Source organism: Mytilus edulis, chromosome 3 (assembly GCF_963676685.1).
Source record: "Mytilus edulis chromosome 3, xbMytEdul2.2, whole genome shotgun sequence".
Classification (NCBI taxonomy): Eukaryota; Metazoa; Mollusca; class Bivalvia; order Mytilida; family Mytilidae; genus Mytilus; species Mytilus edulis.
In genome coordinates this window covers 14,666,773-14,680,933 of record NC_092346.1, presented here as the reverse complement: position 1 = coordinate 14,680,933, position 14,161 = coordinate 14,666,773, and the positions used below count along the sequence as shown (strand labels likewise).

The window sequence follows — 14,161 nt, the reverse complement described above, 5'->3', positions numbered from 1 at the left end:
ATTTCTGATAATCATATACATCTAAACAATAGGTAGTTGCGCCATCTTTATTGTGCAGGCCTGAATTTTAATAATAATGCAGATGTTGTTTATGACACGAAAATCACTTAATTGTCAAATGTGTCTTTATGTTAGCTTTTGGTGTCGCCCATGTAATGTTTTTATAATTGTATTATAGGTACTGTAAATATATATAGTAGTTGCATCACCTGAAGGGCAATACATGTGATTAAGACAGAATTTTTACATACAAGAAGCAAGTATGTAAATATAATACATGCAGATACGTCAACGTATCGGATACGGATACGATACGCCTTTAAATGTCCCACTTCTAATAAAATGTATATATATATATACATTAATAAGTTCGATTTAAAGTATTAGCTTAACAAAAGTGTACCCTTTCCAAACCTCAAATGTATATAGTGCTGATGAATTTACGTAACACCAAATCAGATATGACATAACGATTCAAGTTTTTAAACAAGAGTTTAAAAGTGATATAAATATATCGAAGGGTATTTTTAAAAACAATTGAAGGAACAACGTAAACACGTGCATAACACAAAATTAAATCTGTGTTAAGTATTACGCAGGATAATTATAAAAACTGTACAGGATAACAATGTACGTGGTGGCATTTATGATGCTGTTAGTTGGAATAGATTGCTTCAATATTGATACAAACAATGTAGTTAATATTCTGGGACCAGAAGGAACTCATTTTGGATATTCCGCTTTAATGTTTAGCAATGAGGACAGTCAGAAATGGTCAGTATGTATAATAGTATAATATGAAGTTATACATACACATGATATCATATAATTTAAAGGGAAAACAAACAGCAAATCTTACATTCATTCATAAATATTCATATGGTTCATAGTTCACGCACATGTTGTGTTGATAGAAATGTCAGATAAGGATGCGTCGTGTTGTTGGATTTGAATTTTTGTGTCAAAATTGGATCTCGTACCTCACCCTTTATCTCTTATATTAAATTTTGAGCGTTCTAGATCGAGGAATCAGAAAAGCGCGTCGGATGTTATTATGAGTTTGATAAAGAAAGTATGTCAGCATTAGAAGACTTAATTATCTCCTGTTACCTTGTAAATGTAAATTAAATACTAATTTTTAACATTGCTCTGAGAACTACAACAAATCAATTACAGATAAGGTGTGTTGCATTTCTTAATAACATATACCAGTCCGTTAATCAGATATGAAAATCCAGAATCTTAAAATAATTACTTGTTGCATTTAACATTTTAATTGATTTATCTTGACACTTTATACCACTTCCCCTACAACTGCAGATTATTGGTTTCAGTTGTAAAATATGTCATTAAGCAAGTTACGTGAATTAGGTGCATCTGGCGTGATTATATTTTAATATATCTCAGATTTATATACAGTATCAACATCAATTGAGGTGAAAACAAGTTATTTTGATTATTTAGAGTTATTCTCTTAAAAGGGTACTAGCTGTCAAACCCATATTCACAGATTTTAATCAAATTCTCATATTTGATTTATAATAATGTAAAACATTTATCCAAACTATTAAAAGTCTAAAATAAACAATTAACAGGGCACGGGCATTAAAAAACGTAGCTTCGCTTCGTTTGTATCTTAGTCTATACGCCATCTAATTATCGAGTTGACCTCTAAAATCATCCGATGACCATATAAGCGATGTAACCATAAATATAGATATAAATAGATTAAGCAAACTCGTGCTTGTGGATTATTTAAGGTATATTTAATTTCATATTATAGATGAAAAATAAATGTTTTTTTTATCTTTTTTTTGTGGATCGAATATTAAGTCAATCAAATGATTTACCTTTGTTTCACTTTCAAAGTTGACCCTTTTTTCCTTTAACTAACTTTACACATACAATTCACGTGCTATCCATCTCAAACTAAGGGGTTAAATTTAAGTTCACATGAATACGGATTCAACGAGGTCGAATTATTCACTTGCAAGTGAATATCTCATGATCAATGGGTTTTTTTTTTAGCTTATTTTGACAAAAATGAACCATACTGGCTGCTAAAAGCAAATAATTAGTTCACTATTTGCATTTCATTAATGATTGAGGAAAAAATAATATATCAGATTCTTTATATGTTTCGTAGCTAGTGCCCCTTCAAAGCATCAAGATCAAGTGAAACTTACATATATGTCATATAATTGATTAAAAATCTGTAAAAAGTGATTAATCTATTGAAAGAATACATCAAGGTCGATATAAAAAAATGGAAAAAAGTAAAACTTCTAGATGTTTGTGCATAACCTTAATAAAATTTAAAAGAAAATTTGGTTTGTAGTTATGGCTAAGTTATGGTAATTATAGATTTAAAATTTGCATTTAGAAAATACATTTTTAGCAGTTAAGTCAAAAACTTATCCCTAAAAACTTTCCTTGCGAGTTGGGAAACCAGGTAACTAGTTTTATTCTGTTAGTGTTTAGATAGTTTAAACAAATTAATAAGTAAAACAATTGCTGAATTTGTAAATCTCAATAAAAAAAACCTTATGGTAGCTTCAGACAAGAAGACACAAATGTTTTATTTTGTTTATGTCAACATAATTTTTTTCCTCACATATAATGATTTGTTTTTATGACACAATGTATTCTAAAGTAATATAAACACAATGGAAAAAAATAAAATAAAAAAAGTAATGAACCCCGAGTAAAATTCAGAACGTAAAGTCCCAAATCAAATGGCAAAATCTAAAGCTCAAAATCATCAAACAACTATCATATTCCTGTATAGATATAGGAAGATATGGTATGAGTGCCAATTAGACAACTCTCCACCCAAGCAACAATGTATAAATGTAAACCATTATAGGTCAAGGTACGGCCTTCAACATGGAGCTTTTGCTCATACCGAATAGTAAGATATAAAGGACCCCAAACATTACTAATGTAAAACCACTCAAACAGAAATACCAACGGTCTAATCTATATAAAAACGAACAACAAGAAACACTTATAAACCACATAAACAGACGACAACCACTGAACATCAGATTCCTGACTTAGGACAGGTGCACACAATTGCAGCGGGATTAAACGTTTTAATGGTACCAAACTTCTCCCTTTTCTGAGACAATAGTATAACATTAACAGTTAAAGTTAAGCTAATTAATCAGTATTTCATTTCTATGATTTTTAGTTTAGAGCAACACGAAGCACATCTTTTTATACAAGTTTTGTTTAGACGAAAAATATACATGGTAAGAAAGTACAAACTAAAACATTACACACATAATTACATTTTTATATTCTTGTCGTGTTTAGAAAACATAAAAAAAAGAAATAAGAAGATTACGAATTCAATCCCATTTTTTTATTCTTGTACAGTCAGGACTCTACTTCGTCAGAATTATCTCCCCATTACGCCAGTTCATTTTCACAATCGTAGAAATGGATGCCATTGTAGGGATGACGCGCTACCAATTTTGCTCATTGAAACCGATAAATTTATCCACATTGCACCATTACGATCCTTATATGTCAGTTGTATTTTAAAAGACAAATGTATCAACTAGCTAATGAGCACCAGTTAATGATCTTGTCTGCATTGATTCAACTTAAAACTATTGTCTGATCGGTTGTCAGGTGTTTTTTTTCGAAAATTGATAAACATTTAAAAAAATTCTAATTAAAAATTTCGTTGAAGGGCAGACTAGATTTTTTTAGTGTATAAAGACTATAAACCCTAGTTTTCACACACAAAAAAAAAATATTTTTTCAAAGATATGCATTTTCATCATCCAACTTAATAGACTGTCGTCAAGTACTTTCAGTAAAAAAATAGCTATTCGAACACACCCTCTCTGTTTTTGTGACTCATTAGATAGGTATTTCACTTGACCCATATATTTGATCTTTTACTACTGTTATTTTTTGTGTTATAAAGTCAATCTGTAGCTTTGATATATAAAAATAATAGAATCTGAAGCGAGACGATATATGAAATAATCTTACTTTGTACGATATCAAGACAAAATATTCAACTCAAACACGCCCTAACATAAAAAGGTGCACTCGATTTTCTCTTTTCGATATAATTGTTATCCATTTTTTGGAATTTTTTCTTGAGTCACATAATGGAAGGGCAGACATGAAAATTTTTGAACTAATAGATTGATATGTTTTCCGTCCGTGGTAATTTTGTCAAAAAAATCGGAGGTTATGCATTTTCTTCATCCAACTTGAAAGATACCCATGTCGTCGACTTGAAATCTAATGGTTCTGCTTAACTATGTACTAGATAAATTGAAAACTTATGCAAATGGTGTTTTAAAATAAAACACCTCGTAATTGAGAAGAAAATTGTAATTTTGTTTGTTTCTATTAACTTTTAAAATTTTTGTCACTATAGTAAACAGTACAGTACACATTTATCGCCTTCTCTAACAAAGAGCTTCGATTATTTTGTTCTATTTCAACCGGGTTTCCGACTGTACACATGAAAACAATCTGTTCTATTTTTAGAAATGTATCTGTGATAATATTATACTTGTTACTTTGTGTGGCGTTAATACACTCTTGAGACGCACTGTTTATAATTCGGTTGTAGTGTCCTGGAGTACTGTCCTAAATTCATGGGAGGGTATCCGTTGTTATTCCGTGGTTAACATGTTGTATTGTACTATTGTATTTCATTTATGTATTGCTCTGTCCTGAGTGTTTAAGTGTACTGTATATGTTACGTATTTTATTAGCGGTATTTTAAATATTACCATATAAGCAGGGGATTTGGCTAGTCATAAAACCAGGTTCGATCCACCATTTTATACATTCTTGAGACGCACTGTTTATAATTCGGTTGTAGTGTCCTGGTGTACTGTCATTAATTCATGAGAGGTATCCGTGGTTATTCCGTCGCTAACATGTTGCATTGTACTATTGTATTTCATTTATGTATTTCTCTGTCCTGAGTGTTTATGTTTACTGTATATGTCACGTATTTTTTTAGCGGTATTTTAAATATTACCATATAAGCGGGAGGTTGGACTAGACATAAAACCAGGTTCGATCCACCATTTTCTGAATTTGTCAGGAATATGGCAGTTATAATAAAAAGGTCCGTTGCTATGTACATTTGTTTATGTTGCAGTGCAGTGTTTCTGTTTATTCGTTGTTTTCTTTCTATAGTTGATGAACTTGATGTGTTTCCCTTGTTTTTTGGTTTGTTACACGGATTTGATTTCGCTTGATCGACTTATCACTATTGAACAGCAGTATACTATTGTTGACCTTATTTCGAACTAGGTCATTAAAAAATATCTCATGAAGTTATGATGTGGATGGGAATGGGTGAGGGGACGATTCTATTTTTTATATTAGCCCTTAGTGTATGAACAGTGTCGAAAAAAAGAGGTACGATAGATGCCAGAGGGACAGTCAAAACTTGAGATCTTGTATATCATGTATTGGACAGTTTCAGCATAAGAAGTTACAGATCAAGTTCAAAACAGCCCCTTTAGGAAATGTGTACTATAAATCTATACATGGTAATTAAACATGAGTTGGAATTTTTGTGTACATCGTCTCCAGATATTCAACAATAAGGAAAATGAACAATATTTCAAAATTAGATCACCCGCTTTTCAATGAAAGCCCTTTTGATAAGGCTGGCGCAGATTTATACAGAGTTTGATAAGATTTAGGATAGGATAAAAGGTAAAAGTATGCCTCAGCGTTTATATTTCTAGTAAAAAAAGATTTATTTATGCTAAAATATTTCAAAACTTGCATACCTTTCTGCATTGTAGATGTACTTGTGTCAATATAGATTAAGTCTGCTAAATGCTTTTTTTTTTAATTCTTGTTTCAATCATTACAGGGTTTTGGTAGGAGCTATAAGGGCAAACTTTACAAATGACGAAAATATAAAGACACCGGGCAATATATTTAAGTGTAAACTGAACTTTACTCAATCTATACAAGATTGTGAACCAATGAACATCAGAACTAATGGTAAGTAAGCAAAGCTCACACATGGAATGAATACAAATGAACGAATGAACATTACAAACAAAGGTAAGTAAGCACATATCACATATGACGTGAATGTGAGTGAACGAATGAATACAACAAATAATGGTAAGTAAGCTATGACACAGAACGCAAGTGTGAGTGAACTAATGAACACAACATATAATGATAAGTAAGCCATAACAGAACGCGAGTGTGAGTAAACCAATGAACACACCAAATAATGGTAAGTAAGCTATAACACAGACCCTGAGTGTGAGTGAACCAATGAACACCAGAACTAATGGTAAGTTAGCCATGACACAGAGCGTGTGTGAGAGTGAACCAATGAACACCAGAACTAATGGTAAGTTAGCAATGACACAGAACGTGTGTGAGAGTGAACCAATGAACACCAGAACTAATAGTAAGTAAGCCATGACACAGAGCGTGTGTAAGAGTGAACCAATGAACACCAGAACTAATGGTAAGTAAGCCATGACACATAGCGTGTGTAAGAGTGAACCAATGAACATTAGAACTAATAGTAAGTTAGCCATGACACAGAGCGTGTGTAAGAGTGAACCAATGAACATCAGAACTAGTGGTAAGTTAGCCATGACACAGAGCGTGTGTGAGAGTGAACCAATGAACATCAGAACTGATGGTAAGTTAGCCATGACACAGAGCGTGTGTGAGAGTGAACCAATGAACACAAGAACTAATAGTAAGTTAGTCATGACACAGAGCGTGTGTGAGAGTGAACCAATGAACACCAGAACTAATGGTAGGTTAGCAATGACACAGAACGTGTGTGAGAGTGAACCAATGAACACCAGAACTTATAGTAAGTTAGCCATGACACAGAGCGTGTGTAAGAGTGAACCAATGAACACCAGAACTAATGGTAAGTAAGCCATGACACAGAGCGTGTGTAAGAGTGAACAAATGAACACTAGAACCATTAGTAAGTTAGTCATGACACAGAGCATGTGTAAGAGTGAACCAATGAACACCAGAACTAATGGTAAGTTAGCCATGACACAGAACAACTGTGAGAGTGAACCAATGAACCCCAGAACTAATGGAAAGTTAGCCATGACACAGTACGTGTGTGAGAGTGAACCAATGAACACCAGAACTAATGGTAAGTTAGCCATGACACAGAGCGTGTGTTATAGTGAACCAATTAACACCAGAACTAATGGTAAGTTAGCCATGACACAGAGCGTGTGTGAGAGTGAACCAATGAATACCAGAACTAATGGTAAGTTATCAATGTCACAGAGCGTGAGTGAGAGTGAACCAATTAACACCAGAACTAATGGTAAGTAAGCTATGACACAGAACGTGTGTGAGAGTGAACCAATGAACACCAGAACTAATAGTAAGTTAGCCATGACACAGAACGTGTTTGAGAGTGAACCAATGAACACCAGAACTAATAGTAAGTTAGCCATGACACAGAGCGTGTGTAAGAGTGAACCAATGAACACAAGAACTAATGGTAAGTAAGCTATGACACAGAGCGTGTGTAAGAGTGAACCAATGAACACCAGAACTAATAGTAAGTTAGCCATGACACAGAGCGTGTGTGAGAGTGAACCAATGAACATCAGAACTAATGGTAAGTTAGCCATGACACAGAGCGTGTGTGAGTGAACCAATGTTCACAAGAACTAATGGTAAGTACACCATGACAAAGAGCGTGTGTGAGAGTGAACCAATGGAACACCAGAACTAATAGTAAGTTAGCCATGACACAGAGCGTGTGTTAGAGTGAACCAATTAACACCAGAACTAATGGTTAGTTAGCCATGCCACAGAACGTTTGTGAGAGTAAGCCAATTAACACCAGAACTAATGGTTAGTAAGCTATGACACAGAACGTTTGTGAGAGTGAACCAATGAACACCAGAACTAACGGTAAGTAAGCCATGAGACAGAACGTGCGTTAGAGTGAACCAATTAACACCAGAACTAATGGTAAGTTAACCATGACACATAGCGTGTGTAAGAGTGAACCAATGAACACCAGAACTAATAGTAAGTTAGCCATGACACAGAGCGTGTGTGAGAGTGAACCAATGAACATCAGAACTAATGGTAAATTAGCCATGACACAGAACGTGTTTGAGAGTGAACCAATGAACAACAGAACTAATGGTAAGTTAGCCATGACACAGAGCGTGTGTTATAGTGAACCAATTAACACCAGAACTAATGGTAAGTTAGCCATGACACAGAGCGTGTGTTAGAGTGAACCAATTAACACCAGAACTAATGGTTAGTTAGTCATGCCACAGAACGTTTGTGAGAGTAAACCAATTAACACCAGAACTAATGGTTAGTAAGCTATGACACAGAACGTTTGTGAGAGTGAACCAATGAACACCAGAACTAACGGTAAGTAAGCCATGAGACAGAACGTGCGTTAGAGTGAACCAATTAACACCAGAACTAATGGTAAGTTAACCATGACACATAGCGTGTGTGAGAGTGAACCAATGTACACCAGAACTAATAGTAAGTTAGCCATGACACAGAACGTGTTTGAGAGTGAACCAATGAACACCAGAACTAATAGTAAGTTAGCCATGACACAGAGCGTGTGTAAGAGTGAACCAATGAACACAAGAACTAATGGTAAGTAAGCTATGACACAGAGCGTGTGTAAGAGTGAACCAATGAACACCAGAACTAATAGTAAGTTAGCCATGACACAGAGCGTGTGTGAGAGTGAACCAATGAACATCAGAACTAATGGTAAGTTAGCCATGACACAGAACGTGTTTGAGAGTGAACCAATGAACAACAGAACTAATGGTAAGTTAGCCATGACACAGAGCGTGTGTTATAGTGAACCAATTAACACCAGAACTAATGGTAAGTTAGCCATGACACAGAGCGTGTGTGAGTGAACCAATGTTCACAAGAACTAATGGTAAGTACACCATGACAAAGAGCGTGTGTGAGAGTGAACCAATGGAACACCAGAACTAATAGTAAGTTAGCCATGACACAGAGCGTGTGTTAGAGTGAACCAATTAACACCAGAACTAATGGTTAGTTAGCCATGCCACAGAACGTTTGTGAGAGTAAACCAATTAACACCAGAACTAATGGTTAGTAAGCTTTGACACAGAACGTTTGTGAGAGTGAACCAATGAACACCAGAACTAACGGTAAGTAAGCCATGAGACAGAACGTGCGTTAGAGTGAACCAATTAACACCAGAACTAATGGTAAGTTAACCATGACACATAGCGTGTGTGAGAGTGAACCAATGTACACCAGAACTAAAGGTAAGTAAGCCGTGACACAGAACGTGTGTGAGAGTGAACCAATGAACACCAGAACTAATGGTAAGTTAGCCATGACACAGAGCGTGTGTGAGAGTGAACCAATGAACACCAGAACTAATAGTAAGTTAGACATGACACAGAGCGTGTGTGAGAGTGAACCAATTAACACCAGAACTAATGGCAAGTTAGCCATGACACAGAGCGTGTGTAAGAGGGAACCAAATAACACCAGGACTAATGGTAAGTTATCCATGACACAGAGCGTGTGTTATAGTGAACCAATGAACACCAGAATTAGTGGTATGTTAGCCATGGCACAGAGCGTGAGTGAGAGTGAACCATTTAACACCAGAACTAATGGTAAGTAAGCTATGACACAGAACGTGTGTGAGAGTGAACCAATGAACACCAGAACTAATAGTAAGTTAGCCATGACACAGAGCGTGTGTGAGATTGAGCCAATGAACACCAGAACTAATGGAAAGTTAGCCATGACACAGTGCGTGTGTGAGAGTGAACCAATGAACACCAGAACTAATGGGAAGTTAGCCATGACACAGAGCGTGTGTTATAGTAAACCAATTAACACCAGAACTAATGGCAAGTTAGCCATGACACATAGCGTGTGTGAGAGTGAACCAATGAACACCAGAACTAGTGGTAAGTTAGCCATGACACAGAGCGTGTGTGAGAGTGAACCAATTAACACCAGAACTGATGGAAAGTTAGCCATGACACAGAGCGTGTGTGAGAGTGAACCAATTAACATCAGAACTAATGGTAAGTTAGCCATGACACAGAGCGTATGTGAGAGTGAACCAATGAACTAATGGTAAGTTAGTCATGACACAGAGCGTGTGTGAGAGTGAACCAATTAACACCAGAACTAATCGTAAGTTAGCCATGACACAGAACGTGTGAAAGAGTGAACCAATTTAAATTTGAAACAATGAATAAGTAAACAAATTTAACATAGGATATAAGCGTGAGGGATTCAATGAACATTATCACTCATCGTTTGTCAATTAAAATCATTTCCTTTGAATTTGGCTTTCCTACCTCAGGAATAGATATTTTAGCAGTATTAAGCAGAACTTATAGGATTTTTTGGTTCTCAGTGCTCTTCAACTTGGTACTTTATTTGGTCTTACTAAATGTTTTTGATTCGAGCATCATTATGAGTCTTTTATAGACAAAACGCACGTCTGGCGCAAATACAAATTGTCAATCGTGGTATCTATCATGAGTTTATTTCTTGACGAACTAAAACTAATGAAAAGGTTGGTAAATAAATTTCTATTTGAGTGTCGTCCAATGAAATCGGAATAAATAGTGGACACACAAAATTTAGGTAGGTCCATACTGCACCAGTGTAACCAGAAAAGTGCGAATCAATTAACAGCTGAACAAAGGGATTATAAATCAAATCCACGCAGGACGAACGTGAACGAAACTAACTAATAGTTCATCAAAGGTACCAGGATTATAATTCAGTACACCAGACGCGCGTTTCGTCTACAGAAGACTCACCAGTGACGCTCATATCAAAATAGTTTTAAAGCCAAACAAGTACAACGTTTAATAGCTACATTTGTAAAAATCATCAATACAGAACGAGTGTGCGCAAATGAACATCATAATAAATAGATGTTACATAGAAACCACACAGGATGAGTCTGAACCAACTAACATGAGCACAAATGTAAGTAAATAGGATTTCAATGATTGGTTTGTAGGTTGCCAAACCTCGCTCTTTTATGGCAATGTTAAATATAACATTAAAATGACAATATTTTTGATACTGGTATTACTGATGAGTCTTTTATAGACGAAACGCAAGTCTGGCCCAAATACAAATTTTCAATCCCGGTATCTACAATGAGTTTTTTTTTCCTGACGAACTAAGACTAACGAAAAGGTAGGTAAACAAATTTCAATTCGAGTGTCTACCAATGAAATCGGAATATTGAGTGGACAAACAAAATTTATGTAGGTCAATATTGCATTTTATGTTGTACTCTTCTACCTTGGAATATATCAGCAAAACTTCATAGTTCACCCAGATATTATCATCCATACATTTTGGCTAAATATAAACGTATAAAATAAACAGAAATAGTGAATCTAAATATCCCAAATTCTGTACAAAATCATGAAAGATGGGACCATACATATAATTCTGTCAATTATTTTTGTTTTGATCAGGACCTGAAAACTGTGAATAAAACTTTTAATTATCAGTTTCATAGATTTATCTTGATTTAATGCACACTAAAAATGTTATTTTAGGATTGAATTGCACAAATCTGGATTTTCTATAGACAGAATCATTTTGCAAGTGTGTCACCTATCATGTTTATGATCAACTACATCTATTTTCCGATTCGTATTTCCAATTAATCGTCCACTTCCTATTGGCATTAACGAATTTTAAGAGCAATGACAGTAAATAACACATACGTTTTGGTCCTCAATGATCATCAACTGGTATCTATGATGAGTTTATTTACAAGTACCGGCTATTTTTAGAATCCATGCATCATTATAATTAAAGACCAAATATAAAAAAAAAATATTCAGTAAAATGTAATTATTTTTTTACTTGCAAATGCGTCATTATAAATTCCATTTGATAAACATCCTACGGAAAGGTGACAAAGTACTACTGAGTATCAGAAAGATGCACCAGTGATCTGAATTTTACCTTTGGAAAAAGTATCTTGAAATAAAATATATAGAAGTATGCAAAAACAAACAAGAAGAAAAAGAAAGTCGTGTACACCTTATACTTGTCGACGTGCTTGAAACTCTTGAATAATCCTAAAACTTTCAAAAATTAGAATACGATCTTGCTTCAGATTCCATTTTTTTCCTTTTTTTCAAACTTAATTTTGATTAAGTAGATTTAAGATTTTATCGTTTGGGAGATTAATATATGGGTCAAGTGAAATGACGAAGTAATGATCGGTGCATTTGACAACCGGTAACTGAAATAAAAATTCTCTTAAGGAAACCATCCCAAATTTAATAACTAAATATGTAAAGAATTGAAATAGTAGTTTGTGCTTATTTTTAAATGGCATCTATTTCAACAAAGTATGTGTATTCAACGAGTCAAAAAATCATGCAATCTATGCTCCACTCTGTCGTCCTTCCCTACAAAAGGCCTAGATACGGGCATGACATTTTGGTTATGTTTATAGTAATGCTCATTTATAGGAAATCTCTAATACAACATAACATAGCTGGATTAGTTATGAAAATTTAATAATTTTAAGTATATAACAGGAGTTCAGTTTTCCATGGAAGAGTGTTCAATTTTCCATGACTCAGACCACCTACAAACGAAACTGAACGCCTTCTAAAGACCACATATTTTCAAATTGTCATAGCTATTCCAGCCTTCATATACACAACCAATGCATTAATCATTACTTTAATTGGTGAGATTTTGAAATATTCTTACTCAGCCATGTAAAATTAAATCCCATCCTAAAGGCCTCATATTTTCAAAATTGCATGACTATTTCAGTTGTATTATATAATAATAATGCACTCATAGTGTTAGGTAAGTATATACATCTTAGAAATATATCTACTTAGCCATGAAAATAAAACGGTCCTTCCCGTCCCCCCCCCTCCCCCCAAATTTAAAAAAAAAATCAGAGACTAGAATTCTAACTTATAACATCACTTTATAACAACTTCTACCAGTATGTTATGTCCCAGTAAGTGTTATGAATGAATAAAAAGGAGTTCAATTTTCTTAACTGAGGGGATTCAATGTCCCGCTATGAAAAGTTGAGTCCCCGGAGTTAATATTCCATGCGGTTTACTTTTCCACATGCAAACCGGTTTTTGTAAAACAAATATTATTTAAAGAATTTCTTGAGTCCGGTGAGCTTTTCTGTAAGGAACATCATCAGGAATGATATTTACTAAACCTGGATATAAATTTGTACTTATTTACTCTCTAACTAGTTTGATCTGAGCGTCACTGATGAGTCGTATGTGGACGAAATGCGTCTGGCGTATTTAATTATTAGCCTGTTACCATTGATAATTATTTACACCACAAGGTCGATGCCACTGCTAGTTGACGTTTCGTCTCTTCTGTGTTGACATGAATATGTATTATATCGTCATTTTTATAGATTCACTGTTTGCAAAAGTATATAAGAATAAGAATATATATATAAGAATATTTTATTATTCCAATCAAGGGCCCTTGATGGGCAGCATAACATGTACACATAGAACAATACATCATGATTTGTAACAGAAAAACATTTTTATATAATAAAATGAAACATTAAAAAAAAGTTATTATCTTCATTCTATAAAAATCAAATACATTTAGTTCCAGGCAGGATCAGAACCATAAAATCATTACAATTATCATTGTTATTACATACATTAATTAACATTTCGTCTAACATCTAGACATGTAATAATATAGCTCCCTAAATATTCAAGAACAGACAAATTTTCATTAGTAAATAACCAAACAAATTTTGCCTCATTTGAAAGATGTGTAAAATTAGGACAAATACAGTTTATCTCCTTGAAAAATATATCCCTATCATTTTTGTATGCTGTACAACTAGTTATAAAATGTTGTTCATCTTCAACCAGATTTAGAGTAAATTTCTTACAAAGCCTTTGATTTCTTTCTATATATAATGTGTTATACCTGTCTCTTTCTATTTTGAGATCATGTGCACTGATTCTGATTTTACATATGGCACTTCTCAATTGAAAATTGTTTAACGATGGATACATTTCTTTCGAAAAACAAGTTTTAAGTTTGAAATAGGTATCTAATTTACTACTCTGTGTATCTGTTCTTTTTG

At 34.1% G+C, this 14,161-nt stretch overlaps 1 protein-coding gene across 1 annotated transcript in view; it reads left to right on the top strand.

Annotated features, from left to right (window-relative positions):
* The first annotated feature begins 521 nt into the window (after positions 1–521).
* The window catches only part of LOC139515878 (integrin alpha-4-like), a 45,826-nt gene continuing 32,186 nt past the window's right edge, over positions 522–14,161 (top strand). Inside the window, exons 1-2 of the mRNA XM_071305616.1 lie at positions 522–774; positions 5,873–6,006. Of these exons, the coding sequence (XP_071161717.1) occupies positions 629–774; positions 5,873–6,006 (280 nt within the window). The 5' untranslated portion in view covers positions 522–628. The remainder of the gene's footprint in view (positions 775–5,872; positions 6,007–14,161) is intronic.